Genomic DNA, 14,035 nt, shown 5'->3' on the forward strand with positions numbered 1-14,035 from the left:
GTATCTTTAGTCTTCATTGTATCTTTAAATATTCCATTGTGTTTCTTTCAAAAGTATAGAAGGACTTCGAACATGTCCACATATTCCTCTTTAAAATTAAAAGTAACGAGAAACTAGTCAAATCGAAAAGTTCAAAGAGAGATATTGTTTGGTTTAAAAATAAGACTTTAATTATCTTCTTATGTAAACATTATTATATTTTTCGTCGTAGAGCCTATTTGAAACAAGATTGAAAAGATTAGCTTTAAGATGTTATCTTTGAAGATTTGTATTTTCTTTTTAACCTGACCGAAAGAGGTGTTGATTGTTGACAAATAGAGATACAACAAAAGACATGAGTAGATCGGTACCCGTAGATCATAGCTTTATGGCCGATAATTGGATAGTCATCATTAAAACTACTGAACTCGCCGTCTTGTAATAAAAGTCTTTGTCAATGGAATTAGTATTTTGCCTTTGTCAAATTTGTGTATACGGATTATCTCTGAGGAAAGAGAACCGTTTTCTTTAAGTTTTACCACAAAATTAAGTATAGACATCTGGCAATCCGTAGATTTGAAATAATTAATAAGACGAAGTCTCATGAAACAAAACAACAGTAAAGTCATGGTTCAAAATTCTTTATTTTATTGATAATTCGAAGATCTATACCAAATTGTAAGGTCACAATTGCTAACCGTACAAAGGATAAGACAAAGAATAGAAATTACTAACCTTTTCGATTCCTCGTAATAAAATATTTTCCTTTATGTTTTTGAAATATTTTTAGTAATTAGAACACCACAAAAACAGTAGTAAAGGAAGCAGAAGTGCCATATGTTTCATAGTTTTCTATAAAAACAGCAGCACACCACTTGCATATCTTTATAATGTGTAAACTGACCATGCATATAATGTATAAAACAAATAGAGACGGCAAAAGAAAATATTATTGAAAGCCTGTTTATAAAACTCATGTCGGTATTATTTTTCTCTTTTTTTTTTAATTTTGCATCATAATGCTGCATTTTTCTCAATTTCTATTATCTTTTGCATGAAAATACTGGTTTAATTCGGAAAACCTACACTTACGCGTTTAGCTGCGTTTTAAATAGAAACTTTTTGAAAATGTATGTATCTAAATAGATGTTTGTTTCACGGTTTATAATGCACATTATAATTATAGACATACCGTCATTTGAAGAGTTTGATGCAGACGCCGATAAGCTTCCTCGACGTGATCTGAAATTAAATAAATATAGAAATAATAATTTATATACAGATGAATAATTCTAAAACTTTTATCTTAGAGTTGTAAGATCTAAAACTTCTAGTTAGAAATTTTTGTTTTACACATAATACATGGTAATATATAATGGAAGAAATGGTAAACAGAAAGGATGTTTAAATAACGGATCCTTTATCAAAATATACGGTTAGCTCATTGCCAATCTATCCATAGGTACTTGTGAACAGGACATTTTGTTTTTGCCCTCCCCCTTTTTTCCAAAATCTGTTTTTTTTTTCGTTTTCTATTGATTTCAATTATTTTCGCGTTTTTCTGTACCATATAAAACCAAAATATACTACAAACAACTTGTATTTGCTATTTACTATCAATTCCAAGTTTACTATCCACAGCGGTATATGTTATGAATATATCAGCATATTTTGAAATTTGAAAGTAATGTGACAAAAATATAGCATATATTAAGTAACTGTGTATTAAAGAGCTGATTTTCCCGGTGATAAAATGATTGTAACAGAATCGAATCACTTTGTTCCATTCAAGAGTGATTTCTCAATAGTACGCTATAATTTTTCCCTTTTGAAAAAAAATACTATGTTGGTAGTAAATTTGACAACGACATTATTTGCGTTTCGATCTTTAATACCAGCAGGTGCGCGGGAAACAATAACTATAACATATAACTGAATGAATGGAATACAATGATAAATCGGGTGATAAATATCGATGTAAAAAGAAGAAAAGAAAAAAAATATGTGCTCTATAATTGTTTCTTATCAATATCTAACCCAATTTCCCTTTTTGCCAGGTGGGAAATTCTTGATTTTTTTCATCGGTGTTTATTTTACACTTTATTATTAAATATTTATATTACTCTAATTAAAACCTGTTTCAACAAAACCAGAATTGAAATTCAAGTAAACATTGTATGAAATTGTCAACGTTCATTTATTCAATAGTCCGTTTTGTTTATTTCAAATAGAATTTTTATTATGGGATATCAATAGATCTAAGGTTACGACTATGGTCGGTTATAAAAATATGTTTTATGGTATCAAATCACCTTAACAAAGTAGCATTTTATTCATCGGGATTCGTCGGAAAACACGATAGCCTGTTTTGAAATTCCAACGATTGTGATTTGTGTGGTCTCATTCATGTTCATAAAGAGTAAATATAATAGAAACCGAATATAAAAGATAAGCAAACAGTTGTATTTTTACTAAATCATTCGTACACAGTTTGTTTTCTTTTCTTTTCATATAGTGTTTTTTCTCTTTCTCGACTATTCGTGAAAAGTAAATCGGTCAATAAGAAATACCAAAAAGTCCTGAAAGTAATGGACTTTTGGAAATACTAAGAAAACCAACAAATATGCCCGAACAACATTTATATATTGTCATATAGTGTTTTTTCTCTTTCTCGACTATTCGTGAAAAGTAAATCTGTCAATAAGAAATACCAAAAAGTCCTGAAAGTAATGGACTTTTGGAAATACTAGGAAGACCAACAAACATGCCCGAACAACATTTATATATTGTTTTCGATATGGATTATTGAAAGTTTTTCTGTCTTTTGAAGGAATTTCAAATCTTGATCTCATTTAAAGTTTGTGCAAATTTAAATGTTTGAGATTTTTTTAACACGACAAAATCTTAATAATTGTATTGTCAACTGGCTTCTTCAATGATTGACATACTTAAAATGTAACACCAGTATTTGAAAAAAAATGCAACGTTTGCAAACCGTAATGCATTATTAGGACCATAGTGATTTACATTTTTATGGCCATAAAACACCTGTTACAAATTTAATTTCGTAATCATTCCACTTTTTTGTACCATTTCCTGTATATTTTAAATGTGCTTGATAATTTTTAAATAAAAAAGGCGAATAAAAAAACTATAATTTATTTTGCCAAATTACAGCCATGAATAGTAATGTCATTTATATCACTATATTGGGTAATCTTGTCAACGCGCCACTGTTATTTACAATGGAGAAGAAACCCCATATCTCGATTCAAACAAAGAACACACAGTCCTAAAAGATAGCCGTTTGCTTCAAGAAAGAGAACACCAAGGAAAGTTCAACGCAATAAATCACAGAGGCCTTAATCCCCAAATTATACCTTCTTTACTAAATACATTCACTTTCCTTTTACTTTTTACAATTGGGATATGGATTGTTGAAAACTTTGTTGAGCATTGAAAACAAGAATGATATTAGTTCGCGTGATTACCACCTATAGTTGTAAACATGTAATTTTGGTATTAAAACCATTAATTTACAGAACAAGGATTGTAATCACGCACATAAAAACTTGTATACCAGCCCACCTGCTTGTTCCTTTGATAGGGCTAATTAGATGTGCGTTTTCCCTTAAATGGTCATAACTGGTCAGTTTATCAATTCATACTATTGACAACTTACAAAAGAACTAGTCATAGAATTAGTATTCGACTTAATCAATGTGTGCTTGCTTTCTTTCTATTATGAACTGAACCCTCACGAAAATTTTGATTTTATATAATGATGATAGACCTCTGGTGCATTCTAATAGATATATAACTCATAACCCCAAACTTTAAGAAAACCAAAGTATATATACATGACAAACATATTGCAGTGCCCGCAGTATCGAGATATTTGTGCAGCCTTTATCAGACAGGTTCAAGATTAAAATATTGAGAAGCAAAGTGCTTGAAACGTAAAGGGAGTTCAAAACGTAGATCATGAATGATACAAACTAAATCGTCTAAAGTAAGTACTGCCTTCTTGGTTAAAGTCCAATCATGGAATAATCATTTCATTTTACTTCCATGGTCAAATTGCATGTAAAAAGATGACTAACAGCCAACTTTTTTTGTTTAAATCATGCTAGTAATTATAGAACTTTTCAGTAATAAGCGTACACCTGCATGCATTTAGGTCTCACTGTATATCTCCTTGTAAAATAAATTTAATTCAAAACAAAAGGAAACAAAACAGAAGTCTCAACCATGCAGGCACATGATTAACTGGATACCAAAATCTTGCAGGAAGATCTACCACGTATATCAAGATTAAAAATTACTTTGAAAGTGAATTGAAAGAAAACTTGAATTTTAAAGTTATATGTTATGACTCATTTTTCTTTGTGTTAAAACTGTAAGTATTTTAGACAACTAATGAACAGAGAAAGATTTGTATCTATCACGGAAAAGCAGGAAAGTATAAACACATACATTTTGAAAAGACCATATCATACGAAATCCTACCTTTAAAGCAGTTTTACGTTCATTATCCTTCATTTTCTCAATTCCATAATGACTTAAAATGTAAAACACCCATGCAGTACACAACAGCCAGAAAACAAGTTAAATGTCCGAAATATTTTCGTTAGGCGTTCAGTAAATAGTGAAACATGATGTCCAGTAATAGTTTGTCGTGTCACATACCTTGTTTAAAGAAATACTTGTACAATACAGGTCAAACTTCCATTAAGTGCTCTCCTGACATCTTAACCATGTTAACATCATATTACTTTTAACTTCCGGAGTAAAGTAGAATAAAAGGACACTTCAGGTAAAATGGGTTAGTTTATTCATAATTTTCATATGTATACAATATGAGATTTTAAATTGTGAAGTCAACCTTGGAACTATTTTTATTGTAATTCGGCACACTATGCAACGTATGGATTAAATATTGTTTACACAGGCCATTTGATAACTGTTACCCCTAAAACATGTTTACACTTCTTAAATCCCTACCACTAACGTATGTTAATACATTTGTATACTACTGGTCTGTTACAGGCTAAAATATATAAATACATTTGCTATCATATAACATGTATCTATTCTGTTTAACATGTAGTAATACTCATTGATTCAAATGCCCCCTTTAGACTTGTGTCAATCGGGGTGTTTTTAGTGTCAACTATGTTCAGAGAACCAAAAGTGAGATGGTCCTTACAAAATCAGTCTTTCACAATTGCATATGAGTCAATTATTGCCTATGTTCATTAAGTTACAGGATGTTTAAAAATACGATTGAAAATATTCTGACTGCTCTCTTTTCAAATCTTTCCCCTTGTAGTTATTTCTATCTTTTTAACAAGTGTTTCAATAGTCTCTCTTATTATCTATAAGTTTCATTTAGAGCCATTTCAATGCACCAAGGGCGAATTAAAAAAACGCAGTAACCATTGTAATTTAGTACTACTAGTACTTTAAATGATCCATTTCTAACCTTAAAGTAAACCAAGGCTGTCTCTCTCTATACGTTGTTGGAGTATTTAGATATACATGTACTTTAATAGATTACGTAGTTGTTAATGATAATATTTGACAGTAGGTCTGTTTTCATACTTTGATAACCTGAATGGGATCACAGCAAGCTATCAATTACTGAAATAGGCTATTAAAAATTTCAATGGAACATTTTATGATCCTGTCAATTTAATGACGTATCGACGTTTTTAAATTTCATTTTAAAAGTAAAAGTAAAATGTCATAACTCCGATTTGCTGGTTATGACAAATATTATGGCATTGTGCACATATTGATAATTATTAATTGTAATAATAGACCTTTCATCTATACAAAACGTTATTGATAACTCAAACTGACACCGAACTGACACTGCAATGCACATGATAACTTAATCTTTTAGCACTAGACTCAAGCTGGCAGCCACTTTTATCGGCCAATCAAGATAGCAGCCACTTTTTTCAAGCAGCCAATTTTAGTGATATGTCTAAAACAACGTTAAAAAAATCGCTAAATCTTAGTTAAATGCAATCTAACAGCGGAAATCGACAATTTCACGGCTTGTACTGGTTTTAAAAGCATTTCATTCCGTTTCAAATATGTATGTGAAGCTAGAGGTATGTTCGTTATTTGTTATTCGATAATTGATATTCAATATCCAACCGACTGTTATTATTCAAATTTAGTTGAAAATCATTAAAAAGCATGAGGGAAATTTACGCCGTCTTTTAGCGTTTCTGTATTTAATATCAAATTTCATTTCATTTTCCAACAATCAGAGGAATTGACTAGTGAGAAATTGCACTTTTAGTACAGTCGTTATGTGGTCTGATATCATTATGCTTTAAAGTCTTTATAAAGCATTTATTTTGCAGGAAAGATTTAATTTACGACGGAACCACACATGAAAAATTAAAGGACACGGTCATATAGTAACATGAAAATCTTTAATACGAAAGGAAAATAATCATTGAGGCTTGCTTCAATCTAATTAAAAACCGATCTCTCATCGCTCCTGTTTCTGATATGTCGCGTGGGAGATCTAACGAAACCCGCTTTGAGGTCACATGTGAGTGACCTCGTAGGTGTGTCTTTTTCGACCAATGAAATTGAGTCTTCCACGATCTTGGAAGTTTAACGTAAGGCAAAGGGATGTAACTCATTTTATTTACGACGAAATCGTCAGTCATAATAATTCATAAACTTTTTTGATTGGCCTAAAAATAGGTCGTCAACTCATTTGCATATCTTTATAAATTCATGACTTTTAGTTCACTCACATGTGACCTCAAAGCCGGTTTCGTTAGATCTCCCACGCGACATATCAGAAACAGGAGCGATGAGAAATCGGTTTTTAATTAGATTGGGCTTGCTTCAGTTTGTTTTTCCATGTGAACGAATATCGCAGAAGAACATTGTTAAAATGTAATGTACCCAGTAACATGCATGAAAACTGTAGTAATATACCTTTTATCTGTTAATTAAGATAAATACCACACCGTTTATGATATTATACTGAATAGAATTTTTATAATGTGCTCAAGCTAGCAAAATATATTATTCAAATTATTGAAATGATGTGGTCTTTTGCATTATTATTTTTTTTCTTCTAGATATCTATTTCAAATCATTCCACCATTTCATGTCTAACTTTTTTCTTCGAATGGTAGATTTTGCCTTCCCTGTCTAATCTGTAACTTTGAACTAATTGGACTTCCTTAAGTGTTTTAAAACATACAATTACAATTTTACTCTTGACTAGAAGTAGATACAAAAATACTACAACCCAAAAAAAACTATTTATCAAACATTCAACCTGTTGTGTTCAAGTGTCATGCCAATGTCAAGTGTCAACATATTAGGACCAGCATCTTTAAAATCTTTAAAATTTTGAACATTTTGATTAAACTACCACTGACAAATCAAATTAGAAAGTATTTAGAGTCATACATGTGTGTAATGATGGTTAAGGTATGAGTACCTTAATTGGTGGTCTATTGACTGGTCAGAGTTAAGATTTTATACTATTACTACAGTCGCTTTGTGGAAGTTTATCTTAAGAAATATTTTCGTCGTAATCACCTTTTTGTTAGCTTTTGACCAATTATTCACCTATCCAACCGATTAATGAAGGAATTCCGCACATTCATGGTTTGAACATGTCCATAATATATAGAAAAAGAACCGCTGTGGGTCTCATTAATACTTTAGTTACATGTATATGTATACCAATTAGTAAGATAAATGTTACACTGACTGTTTATGGAAATGGCAATATCTATAAACGTACATTTAGTTAAATATATGTTTTAGGTCATTCCGTGTATTGATGTTTGATAATGTTTACATTTAATGGGAACATAGTTGTTAGATTGTCTTTAAATAATGTATAATATCTTACAATTAATTTACAAAATTATCTTCACATTTTTAGGAAAGATAATGTTGTATAACGTGAACTATTTTTTTCGTAAATGTGCTAAATGTAAATATATGCGACAGTAACACTATCAATGGCGGTTCCAGTGGGTTGGACCCCCTTTCTTTGTTTGAAAGATAAATGCATTTGAATAGGGACATATGGTTGGACCCCCCCCCCCCCCGTTTTATCCTGGATTCGGACCCCTCCTTAATGATGACGGCTAGATCCTCCACTGCCTACCAAACAATTTAAAAAACAATAATGAACGGCTTTGAGACGACAGAGACGAGTCTAAACCGTATAACATGAAAATATATAAGGCAAACTATCGGCGGTCTTCCTTTTTTCAGCTATCTTTTAAATACATGTAAGTTACAACATAACAGTTCTTGCTGGCCGAGGTGAAACACCCAAAGGGAAAGTGGTATTGTTTCACGTAGAATAAACGGTGCCTAACTGTCCATCCTTTTGATAAATTTCTACAGAAAATACCCTTCTAATAAATATAAAATCTTTTCTTCTTACCTTTCATATAGACACTTACTGGCGTCAAGTCACAAATACTATTATTGATATCGGAAGTACGGAGTCGGATCTACTCAATAGTACTTGATGATAAAAATTGATTTAGTCCTTCTCAAGTGGGCTTATTTACAACACCTTCTTTGCAAATTTATCTAAGATGATAATAATGATTATAAAAGGTTAATGATACCTAGTTCGCAGCTATCGTAAGAGTTGTTGACTTTGAAAATCAAGGCAAAATAAACAGAATTGTATGTATAGTATCAAAGAATATACAACGCCTCACTTAAACATTCTGGCGCGACCTCAGACACACGTGACTGACACTTTCTTCATGAAAGGTGTGAAAGATTAAATAGTTCAAATAAACTTTACAATTTGGACTATTTCTGAAATAGGCAAAGTACTTTTGCATATTGTTTGATACACAAAAATCGATTAGTTTATTTTATAGTGCTTTGCTATTGAAATTGTGTTTCGTACATGTATATGTTTAGAAAAAGGGTTTATTTTGTATGCGGTTGTATGCTTATGTTTATGGTATTAAAGTTATGGACGTTTCGTCCCCGAGGGTATCACCAGCCCAGTAGTCAGCACTTCAGTGTTGACATGAATATCAATTATATGGTCATTTTTATAAATTTTCTGTTTACAAAACTTTGAATTTTTCGAAAAACTAAGGATTTTCTTACCCCAGGAGTAAATTACCTTAGCCGTATTTGGCACAACTTTTTTGGAATTTTGGGTCCTCAATGCTCTTCAACTTTGTATTTATTTGGCTTTTTTAACTATTTTGATCTGAGCGTCACTGATGAGTCTTATGTAGACGAAACGCGCGTCTGGCGTATAAAATTATAATCCTGGTACTTTTGATAACTATCTAAAACTCTGCATATATAGTTTTTCTATATAGAAATAATTTTGTAGCATTACAACACATATGGATATTTAACTTCGGTAGTAATGCCAATAAATCGATTTCATTGTTCGTTTTCATTTTCCCATAATCTAAAATTTCACTTTCAATTGCTTTTTTGCGTGAACTGATGAAAAATTTAACGTAATTTAATTAAAAAAAACAAGACATCTGCAATTATTTTGAATTGCATGTCAAAAATTTCCCTGGTCGTTATACAAAAAAGAAAACTAAAACAACCTACCATAATGATGTTATGCATGAAAACAAGTTGTAAACATCATTTAAGTTTTCCCTGCAGGCTGAGAGTTCCAATAGATTAAAATGACATGGAAATGTAATCTACCGTAAAGAACCCTTTTTTTCAGAGTTGATATGGCACTATCTATTCGATTTTCACTACTCTATACAGAACAAAAACAAAATTCCCTCAAACAAAAGAAGATCGATTCAAAGTTGCGATCGTAAAATAATCCAATTTTAGTAATCCAATTAAAACAGACCAAGAGAACAATACTTAGAAATTTTATGGGTGAGAATCAGATAAAACCCTGAATAGCTGATGCTGATCTCACCGAAGATCCATCCATCTTTGAGTCTCATTATTTGTCAAGGTTTGTGAAAACATCAGGAAATAATTGAATTATTAACAATTATATTTAGATGAGTGAATTACAGTCTTTGATGTTATCGAAACATATCTTTTTCTATTGAAAATAAGTTCGTAATTTCACAAAGCTGTCTGCTTTGGTATTGATCTGAAAGATCTAACATGTCATCAAATAATTTTCTAAAAACTGTATTTTTTTGGGCTTCCCTCATCCTCTCATTTTCTTTTCTTTTTTAATATGTCTTGTATCTCTTAAAAAGTACGATAATAAGCTCTGATCATAGTCCTATAATAACACTTTCGTTCCAAAGATCTCAAAGTTAGCTTTAATTAAAAAAAAATCTGTAATCTGAACTTTGAACATATGTAACGTACGTAATATCATTGTACATGTTAAAGTAATTATGCAGATTACCTGAATATAAATTGACTTGGTTTGACCCAGATAAGAAAATCATGATAGAGATATAATTTCAACAAATTTAATAAAAACAAAATGTTATAAATTTCAAAAATGTTTGTTAGCCAAGTTTAAATCTCCAAATCTGTTAGACTAAACACAGTTGGACTTTTTTCAATATTGAGATATCTGATAAGTTACGCCCTATCCTACATATTTCAAAGGAATGTGATTAAAACAAAAGTGTCACTATATTCCTTTAAAATCAGTCGCTTTGTTCATTTTGGTGTCGTGATATGAAAGTCAATGGTTGTATGAACTAATTTGTATGAACTACAAACAGTAATATGACAGGTGGCTAACGACCCAAACGAAAACTAATATCTTAAAGATCTAAACTACTCAAAAACATATAGTTAACAATCCCTTAGAAATAAAGGTTTAATCCAATCTACATAACTGATATCACTGTCCACATTGAGAATACAGTTTGCGATACGATATATAGCCGTGTTACTCGAAGAGATGACTGACGGAAACGTACACTTTCAATAGATTTGAATATATTCCATAGGTTTAGTGAAATCAGCAATACAGTTCTCATCAGCGGATTGTGATTTGCATATTTTCGGTGGTTTAATTATTCAGTATTTATATATAATACTTATTCCGATTTCCAAGCTTCAACTATTTAAATAGCTTTATATTGATTATATGGAATTAGGAATGAGGAACAGGAATAATTATCCTTTTTCACTCTTAAAATTTTGCCATATCTGATATCTTTCAGTGCAAAAACGCAGATATCATATGAAAGTGTTGCTTTTAAGGCATATATGTAGCAAAGACAAGGATGCGGAAACTTACAATGCATATTTTACTATTAACGAATTCAACAATGAGCAAATTTCATACAATATGAACGACACATTGAAGACAACATTATGAAAGTTACATCCAACTGCCTTATTTACATAAAAAAAAAACCACAAAAGCAAAATTAACGATAACCACTGATTAACTAGCTCTGCACATGGTATTCTAAGTTTGGAGTGTAAGAAGAGCTTTTTGTCAGCACCAAACGCTCCTTTTCCCTTGTCATTGTGTCCCTTCGCCTATGATGACAGATACACCTGATGAATTTGAAATTAATAAAAAAAATACGATTGTTTGCAACAGTTGTGTGTTGAATAATAATTAAATATCTGTGCAATTATCAAAATGTTAATTTGTTTTGTTAGAAAACAGAGGTTGTAATCGGAAATGAGTAAACCCTCGCGTTTGTTTCCTATCAGATTAATGTCACAAGTGAGATTTGTTTTCAAAGAAATAAACGTAGTAATTAAAGCGATGAGACGCCTTTCAAAAATTATGGCAATCGTTTAAAAACAGAACGTTGTATGTATTGTAAACAAGTTTTGTTTGAATGTGAAAGGAAGTTCTATGTTTGCTGTATAGAAGTCCTTGTTAGCATTGATGACATCAATATTTGCACAACGTTTACGACTTATTATTTAAACAAGACATAAAAGGAAGACTTAGTTGTAGTGTAAAGCAATAATATTGAAGATTATTTATTGCTTAATTGGTGGAACTATATAGCAGGTATATTTCCGCTTTCATTCTTGACTAGAATTAAACGTCGGTTATCTAAAATGTAGCCATGTCCCGTAAATTTTGACATATTTTTATCAGTAAAATTAATTGTAGTCGGTATATTAAACTCGACAGCATTATAACACAAACAACACCAAACTGAAAAGAGATACAGTGGGTTACATGCCGTGGCCAACCACAGGCAAGACAATGTATAATATATTGTTAGAGATACCTCAAATCGATGAAAGTTTGTAAGCATTTTTTTGACCATATGTAAAGCCTTATATGTCTTTAAATATTGCTTGTCTTTCAAACTTTAATACTACTAGTATATCTCATGTCCTCTCAAGAACATTAAAATACTTTTTTGTTTGGTGATCTCATTTACGTTATTAAAGTCTGACTTTATTCGTATATCAAATGATAGTTTAAACTACACACTTAGTTACTCTCTCTCTCTTTCAGAAATATACAAACAGAAGGCCACCACTCGGGATATAGTTATCATAATGTACTCAATAATTCGCGTGCTTCAAAGATCTATCACATCTCTTACGATCAATCAATATTAACATTGATAAGTATACCATCAATCAAAGCCGACTGCCAATTAGAAATTTTATTAAACAGATGGATTACTGTCGATGCATAATAAACATTTTTACATAAATCGAAGAAAAGTTTCAAATCACAAATCTATAGAATTAGTTATTAAAAATCCTTTGGTTGTTGTCATCATCTTTCAATAAATCAGGTATTGTGGGAAATAACTATAATAAAAGATCTCAATGTAGATACACAAAAGGGAAAATAGACTTCCGAATGAAGAGCATAATGCGTTAATGATGTATACAAGGAACATGTACAGAACAGATGTATAAACGAACACGAATGCGAAAACGATTAAGAACATAAAACACAACGCTTTTAAGAACCCGAACTCGAGATCTTTTATCAACTCAACGGAAGATAACGACAAAACGAACTACATTCGAATAGTGACTAAGAATATTATAGTGCTCCAAAATAGTAGGCATATCTTTTAATAATGTACAGACGGTACGATTTCTGCATTGTTGACGGTATGAAGTTGTTTACATCTACATTATTTGGTCTCTGGTTAGTAATTATCTCATTTGCAATCATAAAACATCTTCTTATTTTTCGAGCTATTTTATGATCTCAAAACAAAATACGAATTCAGTAACTACTAGGTGCTTTACTAAGTTAAGCATACATGTTTCATACGGGTTGGTTAAAAGTATGCACTATCTAGCTGATGCATGATTTTTATAGGTTATATGACATCTAGAATGAGTGCAAACATTAATGTCAAAACAAGCTGTGGTCACGATCGCTATATTAAAACATCAGCTTATCAATACAAACGTTTCATGGGCTTTGATACTTTAAGTTATAGTTCAACTGATTCAAAAACTATCAGAAACCGACAAAAAGCTTAAATCATCAGCCAACTATATGTCCGTACCAGATGGTGGTGAAGGGAAACTTTTCATGATGCGAGACATACTTCTGATGTTGTATTGATTGTCGAAGTCTTAGTATTGATGAAATGACAGTCAATAAGATCATGACTCGTTTATCCCTCAATGTGTTAGGTTTTTTTCAACTGTTAGCACTGGAGAATCTAGTGCATATAGGTGACTATAACATAAACGCACATTATGCAGACTTTAAAATCAAAAATTTTGAAATAGGACTTGAAAAATAGAACCAGAGGTTGAACACTTCACATATACTCAATTAATACATGTAGATTGACTGAGGTTTTAATTGCTAATTGTCCAGTGGTAAATGTTGAAACATTTTTAAAAAGGCGATGATGAAAATTTTCTAAGCTTAAGTTGGTCTTTTTTTTCTACTGTAATGCTAGTTTGTTGCTGTTCAGTGTTGAACAATTATTTCTCTGTCGCCTTTAATTTAGTCGTTTTAAGGATCTTGCTTTTTTACTTGTTTGAATTGGAAAATCCAAATCTTTGTCAGTTTAAATGATAACCATATACGTTCATATTTATCTCATCGTACTTTAATATTTAAATTTACATGCTTCAACAATAA

The 14,035-nt window shown here is 31.1% G+C and overlaps 1 protein-coding gene and 1 long non-coding RNA gene across 2 annotated transcripts in view; both read right to left on the reverse strand.

Moving 5' to 3' along the window:
* Positions 1-14,035, reverse strand: part of LOC139516643 (uncharacterized) — a 681,292-nt gene that overhangs the window by 558,991 nt on the left and 108,266 nt on the right. The gene's annotated exons all lie outside the window — the stretch shown is intronic.
* The window catches only part of LOC139516635 (protein FAM124A-like), a gene marked incomplete at its 5' end in the record, with an annotated part of 32,415 nt that overhangs the window by 3,061 nt on the left and 15,319 nt on the right, over positions 1-14,035 (reverse strand). The window contains 1 exon segment of the mRNA XM_071306839.1: positions 1,172-1,221. Coding sequence (XP_071162940.1) covers positions 1,172-1,221 — 50 coding nt within the window.

The sequence above is a fragment of the Mytilus edulis genome, chromosome 3, assembly GCF_963676685.1.
Source record: "Mytilus edulis chromosome 3, xbMytEdul2.2, whole genome shotgun sequence".
Classification (NCBI taxonomy): domain Eukaryota; kingdom Metazoa; phylum Mollusca; class Bivalvia; order Mytilida; family Mytilidae; genus Mytilus; species Mytilus edulis.